This window comes from Aplidium turbinatum, chromosome 1 (assembly GCF_918807975.1).
Source record: "Aplidium turbinatum chromosome 1, kaAplTurb1.1, whole genome shotgun sequence".
NCBI classification, from domain to species: domain Eukaryota; kingdom Metazoa; phylum Chordata; class Ascidiacea; order Aplousobranchia; family Polyclinidae; genus Aplidium; species Aplidium turbinatum.
Window position 1 is genome coordinate 37,680,089 of NC_137472.1, and position 23,823 is coordinate 37,703,911.

General features: G+C 37.5%; 3 protein-coding genes across 3 annotated transcripts; all 3 read left to right on the forward strand.

The window, feature by feature from the left end:
* The first annotated feature begins 1,521 nt into the window (after nt 1-1,521).
* On the forward strand, nt 1,522-6,803 carry LOC145777660 (ubiquitin carboxyl-terminal hydrolase calypso-like). Its single transcript, XM_082589095.1, has 2 exons — nt 1,522-1,973; nt 4,581-6,803. The coding sequence occupies exons 1-2, from the start codon at nt 1,614-1,616 to the stop codon at nt 5,709-5,711; spliced, it is 1,491 nt and encodes a 496-aa protein (XP_082445221.1). The 5' UTR covers nt 1,522-1,613; the 3' UTR covers nt 5,712-6,803.
* On the forward strand, nt 5,728-8,593 carry LOC145777678 (protein lin-52 homolog). Its single transcript, XM_082589118.1, has one exon. It carries the CDS (start codon nt 6,952-6,954, stop codon nt 7,297-7,299), a length of 348 nt encoding a protein of 115 aa, XP_082445244.1. The 5' UTR covers nt 5,728-6,951; the 3' UTR covers nt 7,300-8,593.
* On the forward strand, nt 7,374-18,078 carry LOC145777670 (D-aminoacyl-tRNA deacylase 1-like). The gene is made up of 6 exons (XM_082589106.1): nt 7,374-8,694; nt 9,454-9,544; nt 15,496-15,598; nt 16,203-16,335; nt 17,171-17,256; nt 17,555-18,078. Exons 1-6 carry the CDS (start codon nt 8,652-8,654, stop codon nt 17,621-17,623), a joined length of 525 nt encoding a protein of 174 aa, XP_082445232.1. The 5' UTR covers nt 7,374-8,651; the 3' UTR covers nt 17,624-18,078.
* The last annotated feature ends 5,745 nt before the right edge of the window (nt 18,079-23,823 follow it).

The following is a 23,823-nucleotide window of genomic DNA, read 5'->3' on the forward strand; positions in this document are numbered from 1 at the left end:
GCCTTGATTAGTTATTCCTGGTAGTTTCGCATACTTGTAGAGTCTCTTGACGCAGGGCCGGTTACGGTTACCGACATTGGTTTAATGAAGTTTTTCCGATTGTTGAAGTGTTGTTGCCGGGGAATTATTTCATTCACTAGGTACCTCTGAATGGAGAGCAGTCCTGAAATGCGTTGCTCAAGCGCACACCCCGAGAGTCGAACTTGCGGCGCGTGGTGTTGAGCGGGCACGTAACCACTGAGCTAACAGGAACTGGACAATGGAAGTGGACAATCACTGCAAAAAAATTAAAAGAAAAATTGGAGACATTGATGCCAACAAACTAATAATGGAATTGAATCGTTTATTTATTTCATCGAGAAAGAGAGAGGACTTGTTACGGCAAGCAATTTTATAACGTAGACCTACGCATTATACAAGAACAGCCTTCAGGAGATATATCCGATTCTTTGCATTTGCATCAGAATTATTCTAACCGACCACACCAGTTACTGTCGCCAGCGTTGAAAGGACCTTCAGCAGAATGAAACTGATCAAAAATATCCTGCGCTCAACCATGACAGATTTCTGCTTTCTGCTCTTGCAATTACCATCGAAAACAAGATTACCAGATCCCTCGACTATGACCCAGTACAATTTGCGCAGAACAAGGATCGAAAGAAGCGTTTTGCGTAATTATGGAATATATGTAGGCCCTACACACTGTCACTGACTCACTGTAGAGTGCATACAGTACACAGTGGTGGGCGCAGCTAATGTAAAAGTTAGTTTTCAACAAAAAAATCAGCGGATTTCCAATAAATTTACTTTCGCTAAGGAGTCCGCTAAAATTTCTAAATATTAACAGAAATGCTAATCCACTAATCAAAGCGTTAGCTTCGCTAATTAGCGGAACTATGCCCTCTACTATGTATACATAATATAAACCCTGCATGTTGTGTAAAATAAATACCACACTCCAGTTTCTGCGTTGTAAGGGGCCCCGGACTTATGTTCGGAGGGGGCCACGTTCTTTGTTGCTACGGCCATGGTGCTCCGGTATACCGTCCTTAATTTGAAAAAGATTGCCGACCTCTGCCTGACAGTGCTCCCCTACAAAGAGTGCGTTTTTAAGTTGCGGCTTTCTAATGTGTTAGTCTCATGATATTCTCTCGTTTTCGTGAACCCTACTTTTTCCCAGTAGCCTAGTTTATGTTTCTATTTCTTTCTTAAACCTGGTATTATGACTTATTTTTTCTCACATTAGTATTATTTTGCTCAGAAATTAAACTCTATAACGGGATAAAATCTCCTAAAAATCTATAACTATGTGTGACATAGTCTAAACGATTTCACAAATAAGTCAAACTCAAGTGCTTGCCGGGAAGTGCCATTGGAATGGAGTTAATACGATTTATTTTATATTGTTGGATATGCGTCGCGGTTGTGAAAATTTATTTGGTGCCTTGATGCTGTCTGGCAACACTTCTTCAAATCGAAATCAAACTTACCGTATTCAGTATCTGGTCTCTGTGGATACAAATCATAAGGATAGGTTTATGAGTTTGTAAGGTGGTTTAAGATTGTCAAAGTGCTTTTGTGATGTGAGATAACAAACACTTTTAGAGTAGGAAATGTCACAAATTCCAGTTGGAGGTTGGAAGGAGCTTGAAAGTGATCCTGGTTTATTCACTTTGCTTGTAGAAGATTTTGGAGTGAAAGGTGTACAGGTAGAAGAAGTGTATGATCTTCAAGAACCTATTCAAGGAAAAGTTTATGGTTTCATTTTCTTATTTAAATGGAGTGAAGTTGGAAGATCAAGACGTAAAGTCCAAACTAGTCCTGATGAACCCTTTTGCACAGATGAGGATGTTGTAAATGGTATGTTTTTTGCTCATCAATTAATTCCCAATTCCTGTGCCACTCATGCATTGTTGAGTGTACTTCTCAATTGCGAAGATATTGAGCTTGGTGACCTGATTACTCGTTTACAGGTAATGTATTTTAGATGGTTAATGATTATATCAGAGATGGGCATCCACTATGGATGCAACCTATTTCTTCCCCTGAACACTTTGTCCCCTGATTCCATCCCCTGAAAAAATCAAGAAAAAAAATAGAACATAGCCAATAATAAAAATAGAGCAGTGCCAAAGTCTTTGATCAGAGTTTAGGCAAAATTTTTCTATTTTAAGTGCTGCTGAATGAAGAGTTGTCCTTGAAATCCAAGAATTGAACTAGCATTGCTTGATCTTGTGATTTCATTTTAGGGGATGAACGAGAGACAAGTTGTTTAAGTGTCGAAGTATATGTTATCCATGATTATCACTTGAGTGCTTAGGGATAGCCTGCAGTGTTATACATGTTAAGGTGAGGCAAAGGTTGTACATATTGGCAGTATCTTGTCTGTTGCACTGTTGAGTTGAATGCAATAATTATCCATTAACAATACCTTTAATTCATTGGTGTTACTCAGTGATTTAGTAAAGTATCCATATCACAATGAAATTTCAGTTAGGCCTGGCTTGTTGGACTTACCTTTTTGATTAAGTTATACCAGTTTGTAGCTTCATTGAGGTTGTTTCATTATTTTTGTTATTGAGGCCAAAAGTAGAGCTCAACCGATATATCGGTCAGCTGATATGTATCGGCCGATATCAGGTGTAGCCGATATATTGTATTGGCTGTTTTTCGCCGATAAACATCGGACAGCAAAAGCACACTTAAACCCAGCCATACATGTCTTTAGAAGAAACACAAGTTGCTCAAACATGCTTGCATAGCACGAACAATTGTTGCAAAAATATAATTTCCCGCTCATTCTAGTGCGCGCAAGCCGCGCATCTAGAAAATGTTAATACTGTATCCCTTAGCTTCCATTCAAGCAGGAAAACTTTTGAGTTTTACGTTGCTTCAACGATTGATGACATTGAATCAGTGTAACAAAGGTGAATTTTTTGCTAAGAATTGATGGGAGTACCGGTGTAGGCTACTTCTACACTAACCACGCGTAGGGATAGGCAATTCAGAATAATTCACTACCGTATTCCAGAATTATTCTGGAATACTAAACCGAATCCAGAATCGAATCCAGAATACCGAATCCTATTAACTTCCAGGCTCCAGCAATGCAAAAAGTAAAAAATTTCAGACGCAAAAGCTACACAATCAAAGCAATAAACACCTCTAAATTTCACCAGAATTTTTAATGTGATATTTTCCCATCTGGCAACGCTGAGCCGGAGCGCAGCTTGGTTAACGTCAAGCCCGCATGGGAAAAGCATCGCTCGGAAGATGCTAATGTGGCAGGAATGCTGAGATATTTCAGAGCCAACTCCTTTAGCAGGGGCATCTGCTCAATGTTGTTACGCCTACCAGTCAAACTATCGCAGAGTCGCATACGCACGTGGATTGAAAAAAAGCATTGCACGATTGTGCATGTGTACAAAGCGTGAAGAAAATTGCGCGCTTAGTTTCTTTGATTGCTCATGCGAGCGAGTGACGTAGGGTTGCATGCGCCGTGCGCGCACAACGCGTGCAAAATGTTTTTGAAAGTGCGGAACTGCGGATGGTGTCAGTGCAAAGAAAAAAGTGAGTAAACCACATTTTTTTCAGTTCACTGTCTCAAGCTGAAAGCTTGCACAAGACTTATATATATCTTTAAAACCGAATCTTATTACCCGGTTTTATTACCGTTTTGGATTCGGATAGTGTAGGATCCGAATCCTTCTGGATTCGGTATTCTGAATTGCCCATCCCTAACCACGCGCAACTTATTTCAAGTCTTATGTCACAATGTCTGGCTTTGATCTCCGAGTGATATTGATAAGGCAAGATTCGTTACAAAATTACATCATACGAGTAGGCTATCACAGCAAGATGCAGCAAAATTTGTCAAGTTTTGGTATTACAGTAAGAAAGAAAAGGCCCAGGGAAAGTTAACTTTCGCTCACATGACATGCAAAAATAAACCCAAAGAAAAAATCCTAGTGAAACTTTGCACAGAAGAAAATAGTAGCATCATTGTAGAAGTTTTCCAACCCGTGCCCAGAGCATTGTGACGCAAGAAGCTACACGACCTCGTTCGGTGGAAGTTAATCAGTTATGCGGCGTATTGCAGCTACTCTGCTACAGTGCTACACGGCGCTTTGACTTTCCAAGCGCACCTCGTTGGTCTGATGAAAGCCTTCGCTGAAATTTTAAAAAGCCTTCCAAACCGTAGCCATAGCTCTTAAATGACGAAGAATTCAGACTGGACACGTTTGTCTGCCGTCAGCAAAAACGAATTTCAAGGCCTGGGTTGTTTCATTTTTGTTTGGTGTTTTTTTGTGATTAGTGTTAAGAATGATTTTTCCATTACAGCAACTAATGCATAAACTTTCTTGACTGGTTTGTTGCTTAATAACTTTGTTGGTAACAAATTTTTCGTAGCTGATATATATCGGCCTAATTTTTTATAAATATCGGTATCGGCCTGAAAAGGTGATATCGGTCAAGCTTTAGCCAAAAGCAAAGAAGTGACATGTACTTAAAGAAATTCTAAAAGTTCTGGTTTAAGTCATATATATGTATGTATATACTTATTTTGGGTTTATTTACAGATGGATACAAAAAACTTCAATCCAGAAATGAAAGGCTTTGCGATTGGAAACATTCCCGAGCTGGCTTCAGCTCACAGTAAACATGCTCGGCCTGAAACCAATCCATTGTCAGATGCACTGCAAAATAAACCAAATGGAATAACTCCTTCAATACGAACAATGGAAGCTTTTCATTATACTTGCTACCTTCCGTTAAATAAACATTTGTTTGAATTAGATGGGCTGAAGCCATTCCCAATCGATCATGGCCCATTACCTGAGAATGAATCTTGGCATGATATGGCAAGGCAAGTTATGACCTCCAGAATTAGTATGGCGACTGGCGGAGAACAGAGTCATGACATTCGTTACAACCTAATGGCTGTTGTTCCATGTCAAGTGCAGCATTACACAAAGCGATTACGTGACTTGAAGTCTTGTCTTGCGGAAGCAAAAACTGCCACTTTAATTACAGCGAGGTCATTAAACTTGGATAAAGCAGAACTTGAAAGGTTAGATCAAGCATTATCAAAGCACAAGGATATGGTTGCAGAAACATTGAACAATTCATCTCTCACATCGAGTGATGTAGACAATAACAATCTTCAACAGGAAGAGAAGAAAAATGATTCTTCCGAAAAGTTGAGTTCGTCACTGAAAAACTTGCCTGATGTTCCATACGAAATTGAAGAACAACTTGCAAAAGAAAATGGAAAACCTGCATATCCTGAAGACTTGGACGGTTTGTTGGCATTTTTCTCCAAACAAGATCTTGTGGCTTATGTTGAACAGAGCTTACCTGTCATACTTACGGACATTGATTCCCCCAATCATGTTGATAAAGTAAGTCAAAAATTAGTGATAAAGTTCGACAGTATTTGGAATGCTGTGAAAGCAATATCATGCATCGAAAAAGATATTGAAGCTTGCAAGAACTCTCTGAAAGAAGAAATTGAAAAAAGAGAAAAATATAAAATTGATGATGCTCGACGGGCTCATGATTATGTTCCTTTCATTAGCTTGTTTCTGGCAATGCTTGAGGAGCGCAATGTACTTTCAACGTTACTTGATCAAAACTTATTAATTCGGAAACGACAAACTATTCCAGTTAATCGAAATTTGAAACAAAAGAAAAAAAGAAGGAAAAGATAACAAATGCTTCTGTTTTCTATTAGCCTACTATATAATTTTTTAAACTAACCTAAAAAGGAAGGATCATTATCCTGCCTATGGATATCAAGTGCATTTTAGTGGAAACAGTGCTTTGTTTAACATTTCCAGAATAAATGTATTTAGGTTATTTTTTGTGACTTTAACATAATCAAAGTTTATATAATTTGCTATGCTTTTTGTTGTTCACTTGTTACATGTATCTATCATCGGTGTTAACTCATGAATGCTAAATTTCATTTAGCAATATGATTAAGAGTTAGTAGATCAAGTGCCAATATTATCTATGGTAAATTTTTAAAAAACGCATAACATTACGTAAACAATGTATGTTGTGTAAACATAGCTGTTGTCAAGAATGCATTATTTTTCTTGCACCAAGTTATGTTACTTGAATTTTGGACAACGTTTTTATGCCAACCGCTGCAACAAAAGTCTCTTATTTTTTTTCATTTTATTTCCTCTTAACTTGATTCACTTTTTTGGATGTGCTGTGATCACTTTGTCCGTTTATGTTTTACTGTACATTTTAGTCTTGAACACACAGAACGTAATGTCTGCATTCTGTGTGCTATCTTTTTCTTAGTATCTGCCCTTTGCCATTATACTATTGTACGACACAATGGCTTGTGGTGTTTGATGTGATATTCGAAAATAGGTAAATAACACATTTGGAATTGTTGCAAATTATACCACAGATTACTTGCTCACTTGTTATACATTTTTTAAAAGTTAAAATACTTGTTATTATATATATATTGTACTTTTAACGTTTCTGCATACTTACTATGAATGGGTTTTTCATTACCGGTACTGTAACTGGTAAAACTTACTACTTATTTTGAGTGGACATTTAACAATGTATGACTGAGTAGAAACCGAACTGCAAACTCAATCAATTTGTGAAATATTTATAAGTCCAGTCCTAGTTCAGGTGTTATGTATTTTCATTTCTTGCGAGTCCATGGTTTTCTATCAGTTTCAAAATTTTGTTCTGCAAAATGTTAAGTGTTTCGTATTAGTCTGCAAGTTTTTATTGAAGCATTATGGTTAACCATGTGTATTTATTGCAGATCATCTTAAAATCTTCTCAACTGATACCATCAGTTTAAACAGTGTGTAATTGACAAACAGTAGTAGTAAAAAGTAGCCTAGGCCTGTGTTCACTGAGAAACATCATTTTTGTGGTGTTGGTTGCTAAAATTTGCTGTCGCTTTCCAAGATGGCTGGATCTGCAAACGAAAATGGTGATTTGGATCAGCAGTTGCTCAGTCTAGAAAAACTTGATAGGGCTTCACCCGACTTGTGGCCAGAACAAATGTCTGGTGTTGCTGACTTCATGTCAGTTTTAAAAAGTCCAATGCTTCCTAATTCTTCTCCTACTTGGACAGGAGAGCTAGAAGATGACATTGATATGTTGCAAGAATTTGGAAGCTTAACCACCGCTAATTTAATGGAAAAAGTAAGAGACTTACAAAACCTAGCATATCAGCTTGGTTTAGATGAATCAAAAGAAATGACTAGAGGAAAATTCTTGAACATTTTGGATAAACCTAAGCCTCATTCATAACCATAACTGGTATGTGGTAATCTGAAAATGAACATCAGTTTTTACAATTACAATTCGAATCTTTCTATTTAATAATACAATTGTTTATTCCAGTGATGTGCAACATATAGATGACAGAGGTTGTACAGAATGCAGGGTATATTTGCAATGTTCTAATATACTTTTTAGTCACAATACAATTCACTGGAAAAAATTGGATTTTTGTTTAACTACCAGCTTTCACAAAATCTGTCCTTTGAATCTTGTTTGAGTAAAGAACCTTCAAGCAATCAAGAAGAAAAGCAAATCTGAAACACTCTCCTCTAAATTAAGACTGTGCTAATTAACCAAATGTGAAAAATACAGAGCTGATCAGCACATTCACTGCACTGATCATTGCCAGCATTCCAGTGACCAAAAGCAAATTAGAAAAAAATGCGGCATTGTCTACTTTAGAGATATAAATCGAATCCTACCGCCTGGTTTAATTGAAATTGTATCTACATGGGATTCAGTATTGATTGCTCATTCTTGAGCACTATGTGTAATTTCTAATTGTTTTCTGTTACCAATTTTTTATAATATCGCTTGTATCATTACATATTTTTATGAGTACAACTCGTTATTGCTTGTGTTATAAACTTTGCAATGTTTAATCCAACAGGCTTAGATGAGATAAAAAATTATAATTCGACAAATGAAGACGTGATGCATGCACAATTGCACATTGTACGCAGCTAATTTTCTACTGGAACTCAAGTCTTGGTTTTGAATTCGTTTTATTGTTTGCCTGGTTGTGATCACAGGTTTTTGTGGTTGTTTTATTGTTTCAGTGCTTGTGACCTTATGGTGGTTATTGGCTATGCAACTGCTGTTTTGAATGGAAAATTTTATGAGTAAACACCTCAACTATCGGCCTTTGCTGTTTATGAAAGTCACTTCCTTCATGAAATGTGGTTTAGTGGTACTTTTAACACAGTTATAAAAGCTTTGTGACGTAAAAACAAACATGAGTTGAGACTGTTTCAACCCAACTGCAGAGTGCACAATCATTGCGTTGAGTTCATATCTACCGTTGTTTCCACAAGAGATGTAATAGGCTATTGATGTTTTGTATATTTGACATTTTGAAAATATCTTTTTCGTTTAAATCGAATTATTTTGGTAACAAAGTTGGTAGCCTATGTTGATATCAACCGGGATGTGCTATGTAGTGTGAGTGAGCACATTTTTGAATACTGCTGTAGAAGCAAAAATATCTCTTCGTCTTTTAAAATATCGGTAACTTAAAGTTTTATAACCTGTTGCTTTTCAGGTTTATACAAGCTGATCTATTAGTAAATTCTATTGGTCTTGATGCGTTACCTTTTTAGATGAAGGCGATTGTTCAACGAGTGCTGAAAGCTAGCGTCACAGGTATGGCTGTAAGTTAATAGTGAAGTGATTATTTTATGTGTACACATTACCGCGCAGACAGCTATAATTTTTTTTCTTTTCATTGGCACTGTTGTATTGATATGCAATACTCGTACTGTGTGTATAACTGTATATATGTACACTTGTATATACTGTAAAAGTCTGCAGGGCAATTTCACGTGGACTTGTTGGCACCCATTGCCACATGCTTTTAATTTGTTTCTTGTACAGTGGTGCAGTATACACTGTAGATTAGAATAGTACGCTAAACGGAAGCGTCGTCAAGCGTCAACACGGAAACGTTGGTCGGAATGACCCGAATGTACTTTGAGAACACTAACAACGCTTTTTTGCAGTTTCAATAAAATATCCGTGTTTTGAGAACCCTTTCAACAATAATGGTTGTTGTTGATATTTGGGAACAAATGATATATTTGATTTAATTACATTTAAAGGTTTTTGACACTTTACAAATCGTTCATACATAGCCTGATTCTATTTTCAATATCATTGTTGTGAAAATTCTCTTCAAGGGATGTGATTTGTTTAGTTTTGTCTGTTTAAGTCTGTTTTTTTTTCGTGTAAAGTCTGATTTGTTGCCTGACTTGATTGCCTTCATTCTGCCAAAGTGGTGATCTGATCAAAGCACATTTCAGGAAAGTTTCATGCAAGGTCTCAACTTCAACCCCATATTTTTCTTAATTTTTGTTTGAAAAAATGTGAACATGAAAAGTCAATAAGTTCTTGATTTTATTTCAGTTGGTGATGAAGTAGTTGGATCAATAGGTCAAGGAATTTGTGTTCTTTTGGGAATATCCAGAAATGACAGTCATAAAGACACAGAGTTTATGTGAGACAAGCTTTTATTTTGTGTTTGCGGAGTAACTAAAAGTTGGACTTCATGTTACTGGAAATTAATTGATTAATTACATTGCTCGGTTCTACCTAGAAACAAAGTCATTATTTTGTATTTGTTATTCCACGATCGTAATGTTTTTAACATTTGACCTTTTGTAACCTTCCATCATAGCTGTGGCCTTCAGTGGCTATATCCACATGTTGAATGATTTTTTAACAGCATTTCGAGTTTGTATTTGTTGTAGCATTTTTTTTTTATCTTACATTAAGAAAAAGAAGAAACTTTGAATTGTCCATCTTGGTGCTTGTTTTGTAGCCAACCAGGAAATAACTTGGTTTCGTTTACTTTCCGATTCGGCTAATCCGATTCGGCTAATCCGATTCGGCTAGTCCGATTCGGCGAGTTCCCTATTCGGCGAGAGCCTTTTTCGGCGAGTGCCCTATTCGGCGAGTTTTTGAAATTTTATTTTTGAAAGGGAATTATCGAGTACCGGAGCCTAACTGTTTTCACATCGTTTTAACGTCGCTGAACGTGCAGAAAGGAATAAAAATAAAATGTTTGAACTATTAAAATTCGTCATGTCAGTTCAGTTGTTTTTATTTCTGACCATCATATCAAAAACAATACACGTCAACATAGCAAAGGTAGAAGCGACAAAACGCGAACGCTAAAACGTGCTTGAATTCGTCATGCCCGTTCAGTTGTTTTTAAGGTAGAAGCGACAAAACGCGAACGTTAAAACGTGCTTGTGACCGAAGTAAGTTATTGAGTTGAAAGAAATTTGGCACGGTCGCAACACCTTCAGAAAAATTTAAGATGTGAAGGGAAAATAAAAAAAATAAAATGTTACAAAAAAAATCATGTTTATATATTATATCTATAAATTAGTACTTTTGAATAGTTAAAATGATTAGTTTGGATCAACAAATGTGTGGCCTACAGCTTGGATTGAAAGTAAACTATCGGGTACTGTAGCCTAGTTATCCCTACCAGCAAAAATTTGTTCCAAGAACCCAGTTAGCCTAACAGTTCATTTTTACATTGTAGTAACAGAATGAAAAGGCTAACCAAATGTGTGGCCTATCGTTTTAACGTCGCTGAACGTTGAAATCGTGTAGAAAAGAGAAGTTTGATGACTAGGATACGTTGCAAGCCTTAAAGCAGCCGGCGGCCATCGCGGCCATGGCCGCTAAGTAGTGCTTGAATGACCGCCTGTGCTACCTCCTCCGTCGGCCAAGTTTGGCCGCCGGTTTCTTCTAGCCAATTATTTAATTTCGCAATAGAATGATCGTGGATTAAATGTCGAAAATATGTAGTATCAAAGAGTGACGCAGAATTAGGTCAGCGCGTCATAGTCACTACTGTTGTATTGAATATATCCAGCTGCGATCACCAGCGCTGTAAGTCTTGTTTGCAATTCCCGATGTTTATTTTAACGAAGTGTTAATCCGAAGTGCTAATTTACATCGGCTGGCAATATTGTCGTTTTTATATCGATTCAATGTTGTCGGACATTGAATTGTTGTAAAAAAGGAGAACTAGGTTAGTTGACTCCGTGGGTAAAACACGTGTCTTCATAGTTGAGAACGCTGTGGGTTGGTGACTTCACACCCTCAATGGTGACATCACAACGGAATAAATGGTCAGGTTTTATGAAGGGCGGTATGCAGTTGAAACAATTTACTGAGTTGCGAGCAGTTAAAACAATTTAGCGTCGTTAGATGGTCCCGCAATACCGGATTACAATCCCGATATTAAAGCATCTAATGCGTGGTACAACGATTCTATTGCAGGACGTCGCCCAGACTTCAACAACGCTAGGTGATCATTTTAACATTGTTGCAAGTTTAATGCTATTTACTTGTGCTATCGTTATTGTATTTTGGCCTCCAAGCACGCAGATTTGGCCGCCGAGAAGGAGCTCTCGGTAGGCCACGATGGCTGCCGGAAAAAAACACGAGTTTTAAGGCCTGCGTTGAAACTGAGAAACATTCACAGAAGCCCTTCGATACGTTGCATTTTTAAGATAATGTATTCAGACGTTGAATCAATGTACAAATGAACTGTTAGGCTAAATGGGTTCTTGGAACAAATCGAAGGGCTTCTGTGAATGTTTCCCAGTTTCAACGTATCCTAGTCAGCAAAGTTCTCTTTTCTACACGATTTCAACGTTTAGCGACGTTAAAACAATGTAAATACGGTCACTGGCGCCGACTTACGGGGTGGCAGCCACCCCGTTTAGGTTACATTACTTGCTGCAAATAAATGTAATTTAAACGGACGTTTAAATCTTTTTTTGATCATTGGTTTTCGCTTCAAGTCAACGTAAAGCAAGAGGTGAACCAATACAGTATAGCAGAGGTTCTCAAACTTTTTTTTGTTGCGACGCCTCTGGAAAAGTTTTCTGGACTTGCGACGCACCCGCAAATAAAAGTTAATGAGGAAACTTATTATTTAAGTTTTGTTTGTTGATACAACAACAAAAAGCAATGCATATTATTTAATGTGACGTGTGGGCTTGTTTGTTTTTACAAAGTTCATTAAATCTTGGGAGAATTTTTGAAATTGCCACCCGCATTTTTCTTTCAGTGTTTATTGGTGATCGAAATTTGCTTTTTATCACCGCCAAGGCAGAAAATCTTGCTTCACATAAATATGACGTGACATATGGGATAATAATTCGTAGTGCTTTCTTCACCAAAGCTGGATAATCGCCATTCATCGAAATCCAGAAATTTGCTGGATTTCCTAAATTAAACATCCTTCTCAGGGCATTGTCACAAGAAAGGTCAATGTAGGCTTCTTTTTCTTGTGCAGTAAAAGACAGTGGAGTAGGTTGGACGAAAAAATCACGAATCCATTCGTAGTTTAATAAATTTTTCGGGAAGTATTTTGCAAATTTCGACTCGAACTTGAACAAATGTTGCCCAAATAGGCCTATGCTTCACAAATTTGAAGGCAGCGTCATACTTTTCTTTTCAAGCAAATTGGACGAGAAAGTGAAGTATCGAGAGCTTCCAGACAGGTTTGCTATATCTTCCACAATAGCAGCTTTTTAACGAATGCTGCAATTTTATCTGAAATGTCATTTTTATTCGGCCCTGCATAGAAATGTTCAGTTTGGCGAAGATATCACACAAGTAAAGTAAACCAGTTTCAATAAGAAATTGTTCTGAGCTAAACAATCTGCAAGTGGATTATTTTCTTGCTGCAAAAAAGCCTGAAGTTCATCCACCAATTCGTAGAAGCGTTCAAAGAATTTTTTAAGCAAAAGCTACTTGGATGAAAATTAAAAGAGCAAACTCCGATGCGCTGCATTCATTTCTCCACAAAGTTTTTTGAAAACTCTTGACTTCAGTGGGCGTGTTTCAATGAAGTTAACAACTTTGATGACAACTGAAACTGCTAATCAAAGGATTATCCTCATCTTTATAAGATAAATTGAATTCAGCTGCGAAACGAAACTCTTCTGCGACGCCCTTGGAAAATTGAAACGACGCACCAGGGCGTCGCGACGCACAGTTTGAGAACTACTGCAGTATAGTATTGCGAAGAAAATGATTGTTTTTGTCACAAGCATGATACTCGCGTAACATCAAGCAAGCTACGTGAAGATTACGCAACACGTGGCTACGAGTTTTTTCCTTGTTGTTGCGATCGTTTTATTTGTTACTTGTCATAAGTCATTGTTAAATTTGTTAGGTTTACAATGGGATTTATTAATCAATAAAATACGATCTTTCCATTGCGTCCTTCAAAAATATTTTTTGAAAATTTTTAAACTGCTCATAATATCGCTATAAATTATGCCAGCTATAAAATACTTGGAAATAAAATTATCTCGATGATTGATAGCTTCACCCCCTAAATGAATATCTATTTCAAATTTCATTAAAAAAGTGCAATTTTCGAAACTTTTTAAGTTTTATTTAAAAAGTGCACCTAGTAAAGTAGCAGTTTTAACGTTCTGCAAATTTACACGTTTACATGATTCTATTGGAGGAAAGCTACACCCCCTGCCAATTCCCAATAATAAAAGCAACCTTTTTCAATTGCTCAAGATTTTGCATTTTGAATTATTTTCCGATTTCAATTATTATTGGAGTGTACTGTCATCTACTTCATGCTTTAATTTCTACTTTGTTATCTACTTCATGCAGTAATATTACGTGTCAATGCGTGACAAACTGTGAGGCGGGAATTTATTGGTCTGACATAGGAGTTGCTTGTTACATCATAGAAAAAATTACGAAAAGTCGTCCTGTAAAAGTCTGAGGCGGGAATTTATTGGTCTGACATAGGAGTTGCTTGTTACATCATAAAAAAAATTACGAAAAGTCGTCCAGTAAAAGTTTTCGCCGACATTCCAGTTTTATTCTGCTTAAAGATGCCACCGAAAAAGCGTTCAAAGTTGCAGCCCTCCATTGAGTCATTTTTTGTTGCGTCTAGTCAGGATTTCAGCCAGCATGAAAGTGATCAAACGCCTGAACGAAACGAAAGTGTGCCTCTGCCAAAAGGCGTTAGCACGATCAGGGTAATCGCTGTTGAAGGGAGAAGCTATCAAAAATCGTGGGGAGCGAATTCCCGTGGCTACATTACGATAGATGCAAAGGTAGAGCATTCTGTCTGATTTGCAACTGCTTGATCTATTTGAAAGCAATGAAACAATTTCATTAATGCTTCCAAACGTGGTCTGCATTGTGAAAATATACTTATCGTTGCCTTCCACCACCTGCGAGGCGATCGTTTAGTGCACTCAGGCGCATAAAAACCTACTTGCGATCTACCATGACAACTTGACCAGTTGATTAACAGTTGGATTGACAGAGCTGCTGTTCGCAAAAATACTTTTGCCAAATGTTAATTGTCAGAGCAGCAACGCAACAATAAAATTCACGACATACCTCTTGTGCTTTGTTTTAAAGTTGCTTTGTAAATTATCGAGCTACAAATCAGGTGTGAAAAGACAATTGCATCTACGAAACACGCTTAGTAAAAATCAAACAAAAACATGCAGTTTGAAAGTGTTTAGGTTGCCATATTGTGCTATCCGCCACCCCGTGCAAAAATAAAAGTCGGCGCCTATGAATACGGTAATTTCTGCTGGTCGGGATAACTAGGCTGTTACCCGATAATTTACTTTCAATCCAAGCTGTAGGCCACACATTTGTTGATCCAAACTAATCATTTTAACTATTCAAAAGTACTAACTTATATAATAGACTTTAAACATGATTTTTTTTTGTAACATTATCTTTTTTTTATTTTCCCTTCATTTCTTAAATTTTTCTGAAGGTGTTGCGACCGTGCCAAATTTCTCTCAACTCAATAACTTACTTCGGTCACAAGCACGTTTTAACGTTCGGGTTTTGTCGCTTCTACCTTTTTCTACACCTTTGCTATGTTGACGTGAATTGTTTTTGATATCATGATCAAAAATAAAAACAACTAAACTGACATGACGAATTCAAGCACGTTTTAACGTTCGCGTTTTGTCGCTTCTACCTTTGCTATGTTGACGTGTATTGTTTTTCATATGATGGTCAGAAATAAAAACAACTCAACTGAACTGACATAACGAATTTTAATTTAATAGTTCAAACATTTTATTTTTATTCCTTTCTGCAGGATTTCAACGTTTAATCATGTAAAAACGGCAATTATAATTAGGCTACGGTAGGCTACTCGATAATTCCCTTTCAAAAATAAAATTTCAAAAACTCGCCGAATAGGGCACTCGCCGAAAAAGGCTCTCGCCGAATAGGGAACTCGCCGAATCGGATTAGCCGAATCGGACTCGCCGAATCGGACTCGCCGAATAGTAGCAGACCCATCTCAGCCAGGTATCCAGTTTTTTTTACAATCGTCGTCTGCAGGCTTTGAACCGAAAGCGGATTTATTTACTAGGTGCGTAATTCAAACTGAACATTTCATTTTCACAGGGTAAGAAAGTTGTTAAACTTGCGCGTCTTTGATGATGAGAATGGAAAGCGTTGGTCAAAAAGCGTAAAAGATCTAAATCTTGAAATTCTGTGTGTTAGTCAAGTACGTATGCACTATGCAATTTACATGGTCTTGTGAAGCGAGAGTTGAAGCTTCTGTTTGGAGTATTTTTCTTTTTTAACTAGGTTTTTTTAACTTCGGGAAGAGAAGCTTCGGCCAGTGCTACTACTGTAGTGAATATCATCATCCATTATTAAGTTCCTTCCTCTCGTCGAGGGTTGGTGGCAATGAAGGGCCAAGTTTGTTTATTGTGAAGTTTTTTTTTTTTTTGCAGTTTTGTAACCAAGTCCCGACTAGTCCTTAATATCATTAGTCTAAATATCTGTATATCATTCCCGACAAATTTATAAAGTGATCATAGTTTTTCATGTTGCTCATACCTATTCGAATGGGATGTCTGTTGCTTGATGTTTGAAAAAAGCGTCAGGTCAGCAGTCAGCACAAATTCAGAGGATGCGCTTGTGTATTCGCTAGACGCTTTAGGCTTTTATTATTATCCTACCTATGTGATAAAGATTAATTTTTTTAACCATTTTTGATTTTTTGTTGTATTGTTGTAGGTGTGTTTGCTTATTCTTGTTTTTGGACAGGATATTTAACGTTTTGAAAAATCGCATTGACTTCTTTTAAAATTTTGCACGTTCAGTTCACATTGCAAGCCATCTTAAAAGGAAATAAACCAGATTTCCATGGTGCGATGATGGCTGAGGATTCCGAAGCTTTTTACAACGACTTTCTGAAGAAATTAGCGACAAGCTATGAACCTGAGAAAATAAAACGTATGCATCAGTTTTTTTATTTTTAAATTACATTTTCGGATAACGGATAACTCAAAAAGCGCAACTTGCGCCATCTTGGTTCGGCGAGTAGGGTGAACTGAGCAAAAATGTTGCCGCATATTTCTGTCGGAATGCGATTTTGAGCAATTATCCCAAACAACTCAGTGTTTTTTAGTCAAAACTAGCCCCAACTTTGTAGATATGGAAATTAGATTTAGCAAGGCCTGTGTATATTGGTCGTTATGATTTAGATAACTAAAATGAAGCTGTTCATTGCAATCGTAATAGTGTATTTAGGCCAGTCTAGCTATAAAATTGCAATGTGAAAGGCAATAACAATTTTATCAAGCATGAAGTACTTGACTTGACATGAAGTACTGCAATATGTCTCTCCAGTGTATTGATGGTTTTGCGAAAGTGGCTTTAGATTAATTTTGTATAGCTGTGAAAATTATTATAAGTTAGTCTTGACAAGCATCCTTCTACTATTAGACATCAGGCAACAATTTTCTTTATCGTCTTCGTTACTCCCAGTGAGCGCTTCGCATCACATGCTTCTAGAAATTACTGGATTAGCTCTTAAGAAAATTCGATTTCAAACACATGATAAAGTAGTAAATTTGCTGCTATTTAATTTGTTAAAAAAATGTGTGTACAAAAAACTGCATTTTTGTATAGGCTACGTTTTCGTTCTGATAATAATAAAGCCACCATTACAGAAAAGTATTTTGTCCAACTGAGTCATCAGTGTTTCCTTTATCTTTATAGTTAAATAACCGATTCTATTGCCCGTACGCATCTTGCTAATTATTTTCCTCGTTGCGATGTATTTCAGAGGGGCGGTTCGGGGCACACATGCAGGTCCACATACAAAATGATGGCCCTGTGACGATTGAAGTAAATTCACCTCCGCCGAAGTTGGTAGGTTTGAAAGGCTTTGTTTTCACCACTTTTGATCATCGATTCAGAACATCGAACAACTAGTTTTGCTTCTTGTCATGATGAATTAATAAAGTAGTTACCACAAAATAGTTGGAACCCCATGTCAATCTAAACTAACAACAGAGCTCAACATGTAGCTACTGAACTCTTGTTTAGCAAACGTATCGAAAACTAGACTGGTTTCATCTTCACTGCTATGGAATGATATGGCACGACGTCGTAAATAAATCTGATAAGTTGGTTGATTTTGTCGATAGCCTACGATATATTTCAACAGAAAAAGAAGACGGCTGGTGGTGAAAACAAAAGCGTTGAAACTTCTAAGAACGAAGATTTGGAAAGTTGAGAAATAATATTTCGAAACAACGCCAAACTTGGAAGAGCACGAGACTGTTGGCTCCAACAGTCCAATAGGAGAGTACATTCTTGTCTTTCGAAATAATGTCGGGTGCTGTAGAAAGAAAGGCCTAGGCTGCTATATTCACATTGATTCAAGGGTTGTGGAACCGGCGAAAAATATACGACACCGACTTCTCAATTTATGACTGGCCGACTCATATCAGCATTGTCAGATTTTTTTTACTTTTTGGCTTATTCAAAAAGAGTAATCAGTAGTTTTATGAAATGCCAACTTCAACGTCGGTCTACACTCTGCCGACTTTAAATCGATGTCAAAAACGTCTCATTTACTGTATTGTCTTTTTTGAAATTGTGAGCCAAGCAGATCTTAAATCGTTCTTAATTAATGCGTAAATCAACCAACCCACATGCTACAACCAATTGAATAAAAAATAGCTTTCAAAATCATTGCAAAACCTTTGTTCAGTCTATTTTGTAATAACATCACGGAAAAGTGCATTTGTCATTAGTTTAGTTTGGTTTTGAATTTTTATCCTCGGACTGACAAAGCCTTGGTAGGTTATTCCTGGTAGTTTCGCAGACTTGTAGAGGCTCTTGACGAAGGACCGGTTACCGAGTTTGGCAGAGTGAAGCTTCCTATTGTTGAAGTGTTGTTGCCGGGAAACTATTCCATTCACTGGGTGCCGCTGAACGGAGAACATTCCTTGTAATGCGTTGCTCAAGCGCACACCCCGAGAGTCGAACCATCGTCGCTTGATCTTGAAGCTTCTTCGTTCACAGTCACGAGCTAACCAACTGAGCTAATGGAGCGGACATAGTTACACACTCAAACTGAATTCTGGGTTCAATGAAAGGAAGTTTCCAAGTATTGTGCATTTTAAAATTTAAATTAGTCGATTGGTATTCTGAAGTTGTGGTCGAAATCGCAACGGCGACTTTCACAAAAAGCGAAAACTGATAAGTACAAACGCTTTTACTTTTTGATAAAGTTTTGAAGCGCAATATCGAGGACAAGAAACAATATTTTAAAAAAAGATTGCAAACGAAAATTTTATTCATTGCTTTGTATAAAGTCCGAGTCGGGCTTTTTAACTCCGGGCACGCCAAATTCCCTCCGACTCCTCAGCCCTGTTTGATTCTATTACCACACGTAGGCTAGCCTTTTGCTTGTAGATGGTTGGTGTACTGAGTGTACACTGCACATGAGTGGTTATCGATCTTGATAGTGACACAATCTAGGCCAGGGATATCTTGCAAGATATCCCTGATCTAGGCCTACATACGTTTGTTTAGAAAATGCGTGGTTAAACAAGCAATACCGGTACAAATGTTTTTTGTACTTACGGCAAAGTTTTGAAATGTCAATCAGGTTATTAACAGATGCGCTCTAAATCCTTACTGTGAGATAGTAGTTTAGTAAAGATTATAGAAATGTTAATTCTAAATGGAGTACGGTAACATATCCGATAAGTCCGCCTCGATAGCTCAATTAGCTAGCGCGTGACTTCCCGAACGAAGACGCTTCAAGATTAACGCATTCTAAGGACTGCTCTCCATTCGCATTCTGAGGACTGTGTTTGCCCAAATTTTCCCAAATGTTTGACTAAATGAAAAGTTTAGGGGTGCACCCCTGGCTCCTACGCCTGTGGTCAAAAACTCTACAAACATGCGAAACTATTTGGAATAAAATATCAAGGCTTTGTCATTCTGAGTGTAAAGATTAAAAAGAAAGTAAAATAAAGAGTTTTAGCTTTAAAAAAAGGCTTTCCCAGCTGGTAGCAGGGGTGGATCCAGAGGGGGGCGATCGCCCTCCCTAAAACCTAAGAAAGTAACTTTATTCTTCATTTATATGTGTACGATTTGGAAAACAACATATCGAAAGCAATGCTGAATGAGTCTTTCGCCATGTTCGAAGATTAGGTCAGGCTAAGGTAGGCTATAATGATAATATAGTGTAGGCCAGGGGCGGGCAACTTCTCCAGGCGGCGGGCCTGATATGGGAAAATGAAGTAGTTGGCGGGCCGGATTCATGAATTGCTACATTAAGCGTGTATTTATCCACCTAGACAAAGAATGAATTCTATTTAATGTAATGTAAACTTTAAGTTTAAAGCATAAAGACCAAAAACAGTCTTTAATGAATTTATTAACAATTAACGTAATGTAGCTTCTGAAGTCAATGAGACATCTGTAGTCGATCAAAGTTGTCACTTTCATTGCAAAGCAAACGTACGGTAGCCTACTGCTTTCTTGCCGACTTGTGTGAAAAAGCGCTTGAGCATATTTGTTAAATTCGCGACACTCCTTTTCAACTTTACGTTTCTTGGCAAAATCCATAGGAAAATATTTATTGTAGGCTACATTCAAAATCTAATTCTAACTGAAAACAAAGAAACTAAAAACACAAAGAACCAGAGAATAACCAACAATCACCATTATTTGTATACGTTCCCCGTGTAATTATTACACTAATCAGCCAAATTTCACTTTGATCTATTTTTCCAGCTTGAGACTGAAGGAGGTTCTTACAAGAGACAAAGAAAAGGGATGGAAGGCCCGTTAATGACGGAACATAACATGCTTGTCACTTGACTAAAAACCGAAAATAAATAATCAAAGAACTAAAACATAACCAACAGTCACTATTATTTGACGTAGTAAACAAGTAGTGGAGGATTGCGGTAGAGTGGCCGCGGGCCACATTATGTAAAGACCGGAAACTGTCTGCGGGCCGCTCAAAATCCCGTCGCGGGCCGGATCCGGCCCGCGGGCCGTATGTTGCCCGTCCCTGGTGTAGGCTAAGGCTATTATTTCGTCACAGAGTCTAATTACCGAACAAAAATAATAAAATTTAAAAAGTTTTTAAACTTTTTGCCGGCACTATAGAGCATAGCTATAAATTCCTTAGCCTAGATAAGTTGGTTGACAGAGCAGGTTATTGGTAACTTTGGCGGTCAGACGTGGAACTAAAACCATGTCTGCTTGTCTGCTGCGAAATAGGAGGCTCTACGGTACAAATATATTCAACAACAGACAATACATATACAAAATATATTATACAACAGACAAATATATTCAACAACAGACAACAATATATTCATTATTCAACAACAGAGATCTAACAATGGAAGGAGAAGTGAGCAAATATAACTGTTCCGGCGACTGCTGCAGTCTTACTGATGACTGCGGAAGAAGCTTTACAACATAGTGTGATGAAGATGTGTACACAATCGTACACTCTCTTCTAAAAATACTATTAACCTTGCCAGTCAGCGTAGCATCAACCGAAAAAAGCTTTTCATCTCTTCGATCGCTGAAAACCTGGCTAAAGAACAACATTGGCGAGGAAAGACTGAATGGATTGGCCTTACCATACGAGCATCGAGACATTTTAATTGACAGACTTCGTGATAAATCGATTTGCCAACAGTAGAAACCGCAAACTTGATTTTGTGTTGTAGTCAAAGGTACGATACCTGTTAGTATTACCCGTACCGGCAAAGTATTTTTTTTATGTTCGTTTTATTTGTGAAGTCCACAGAAATAATTGTTTCTGTTAGTGTTAGTTTCTTTCTTTGTCTGGTGCAGCGATCGTGCATGACACGTTTCAAGGAAGACTATATCCTTTGGTCGTCATTTATTTGTTTATTGTTTGTTTATTGGCCGCTGCGAAATTTAACTATGTTTAACTGTCATTCTATAGTTTTAATGTACAAATTGTAGTGTTTCGCTGGTCCAAAATAAAAATTTTCAATCGAAAGCTAGCTTATAGTGGCGATTCTACGGGGAGTGGAGCATGACCAATTGTTTTGACCTGGCCCCCACTTTTGTTGCTTATTATGTTGAATGTATTCATAACCTTTCCTTATTGCTCTTTATAACAATTCAAAACTTGTCAGAGGAATAAAACCTCGAAGTTATACAGTAGGGGAGAGTGGGGCACAATTGGACATGGGGTACAATTGGACATCGCATTTTATAGAAAAAATTGGAAACTCTGGAAGTCCCTGCCTTGGCAAAAAATTAGTTTTACATTAGTCGTTGTACTATGAAAATTCTAAAAGTTTGTGCTGGTCGTGTATTGAGTTTGGCGGTGGGAAGTCTTTTAGCACCTGCATAGTATTTTTAGCGGATTTTGTTTTAATCGTAATTTTTTTATGTAAAGTAAAGATTTTTAGATTTTTTCTTTTTCTGTTCAAGCCATATACAGTAAATTATCTTTTCATTACCTTTGCATTGACCTGACTTTTAGAACAGGTCGTCCCTGCCCAACTTTAAATCGATGTTGGTGTGTGGGGCACAATTGGACACAAATTTTGGGGTACAATTGGACAGCAACACACATGGTTGATCATACTGTAAAAGTAGTTCTTTTAATATTGCATGGTCTCATGCAACGCAATGTCATTTAAACGTTGTAATAACATTAAAAATAAAAATTTTGGGAGACAAGAAAATTTTAGGGGGGGTAAAATTGCTTTTCCAAGACCCCCCTCCCCCGTGGCAACGTCCCTGATTTTACTGCAATAAACAAGTAAAATCTATTTATTAGAGTCCTTGTCAGTTTCTTGATTACTTTTGTGTTGGTTTAAACTGTTGTTTCTAAACCATTGATAATATTTGCAAATGTCCAATTGTGCCCCATTACCGGGGCACAATTGGACAAAAACAATATTTTTTTCAATTGACTGTAGTATTTAATATGCATTACCTAAGTGTTGTTTCACTGTCTCATTTTGTTAACAGTGTGATACTTTGTTATTGTGCAAAAGTTGGATTTTGTTAGACTTTTAATATAGACGGGACTTCTATTTTACTATTTTTTGTCCAATTGTGCCCCACTCTCCCCTAAGTCTATATAACAACCTCAATGTCTGATGTCAGTTTTATGCTGTGACATTGGGAAAACAAAATTAGGCTACGTGTTATTATCTTTCCGTGGTCAATTTTTAAATTGCTTTGTAACAATCAAGAGTGAAACCTTCAGTCTCAACTATAAATGCGGCTAGATTGTTCAGGCTTCAACTTGACATGGCAAGGGCACATCAGCTCTTCATCCCTCCCTTTGTTAAACAACAGCATTGTTGAGGGTTTTTCAAGTTATAGAATTTCTCATAATCTGTGTTCGAAATGCTCTCAGAACGCACGAAATTCAATCTAATTTTTCTAGGGGAGACCTCCCGTCGTTGTTTGTGCCGGGCTGATCACTTGCCTGAATGTCAATGACATCGCTCCCCCTACCGTTAATACCTGGATCCGCCCCTGGCTGGTAGGCTTAAGAATTGGAGTTGCGCTTCAATTCAGGATTAGCTTACTGTCAGAGCGAAGTTACAGAATAGCAATGTCAAACAAACGATCTAAGTCAGTGGTTCCAAACCTTTTTAGGCTACCGGCACCCTTCAAAAGACAAAAGTATTTTGTGGCACCCCATGGCAGACAAACGATCTTTCACCTCGACTGCAGCAGGTTGTTGGCTTAAACCTGAACAGTTTCACACCTAGCCCTTGGAAAATCGGCAGCCTATCCGTAGCTTCTCTGCTTGACTTTCAACTTTAATGCAGTGGTATGAAGAAAAGCAAAGTAGGCTAGGCAAGTTTACTTGTTGTTCCGTACGTAAAGGCAATTAATAATAACACTTTCAGAAATCAACGTAACTCTTCAATTTTAGCCTACTTGAAGTTTGAATACCACTTTGAAACAACATTTTGTTAAAAAAATAAAATAAGGTTTTCCTTTCAAAGTCAATGTGAAACTTAATAGCCTATATTGCTCTTCTCTTAGCTGACAAAATGGGCAAAAACCTTTCTATGCAGAGCATTCACCCATCGAATTACAGTCGACAATCAGCACAGCTTGTAGGCTACAGACATTGACATCAAAAGCCACAACAATATTGGCCTAAGCGTTCCACACTAAGAACTTGTGACCACGAAACATCGTATAGCTGCGCATATGATATGACAAAAAATTACTCCTAATGATGTAACGAAAACAATCGTGCATGAAAATTGTTATCAGCAACAATGATAGCTACCTTTGAAGACAGATAAAAATGATACAATTTGGGTGGAGAGGTAACTTCTTTAGGCTAAACCATGAACGGACAAAACTCAGCAACAACAGCAATAGTCCGCCCCAATAGCTCAGTTGGTTAGCGCGTGACTTCGTGAAAAAAGCTTCAAGATC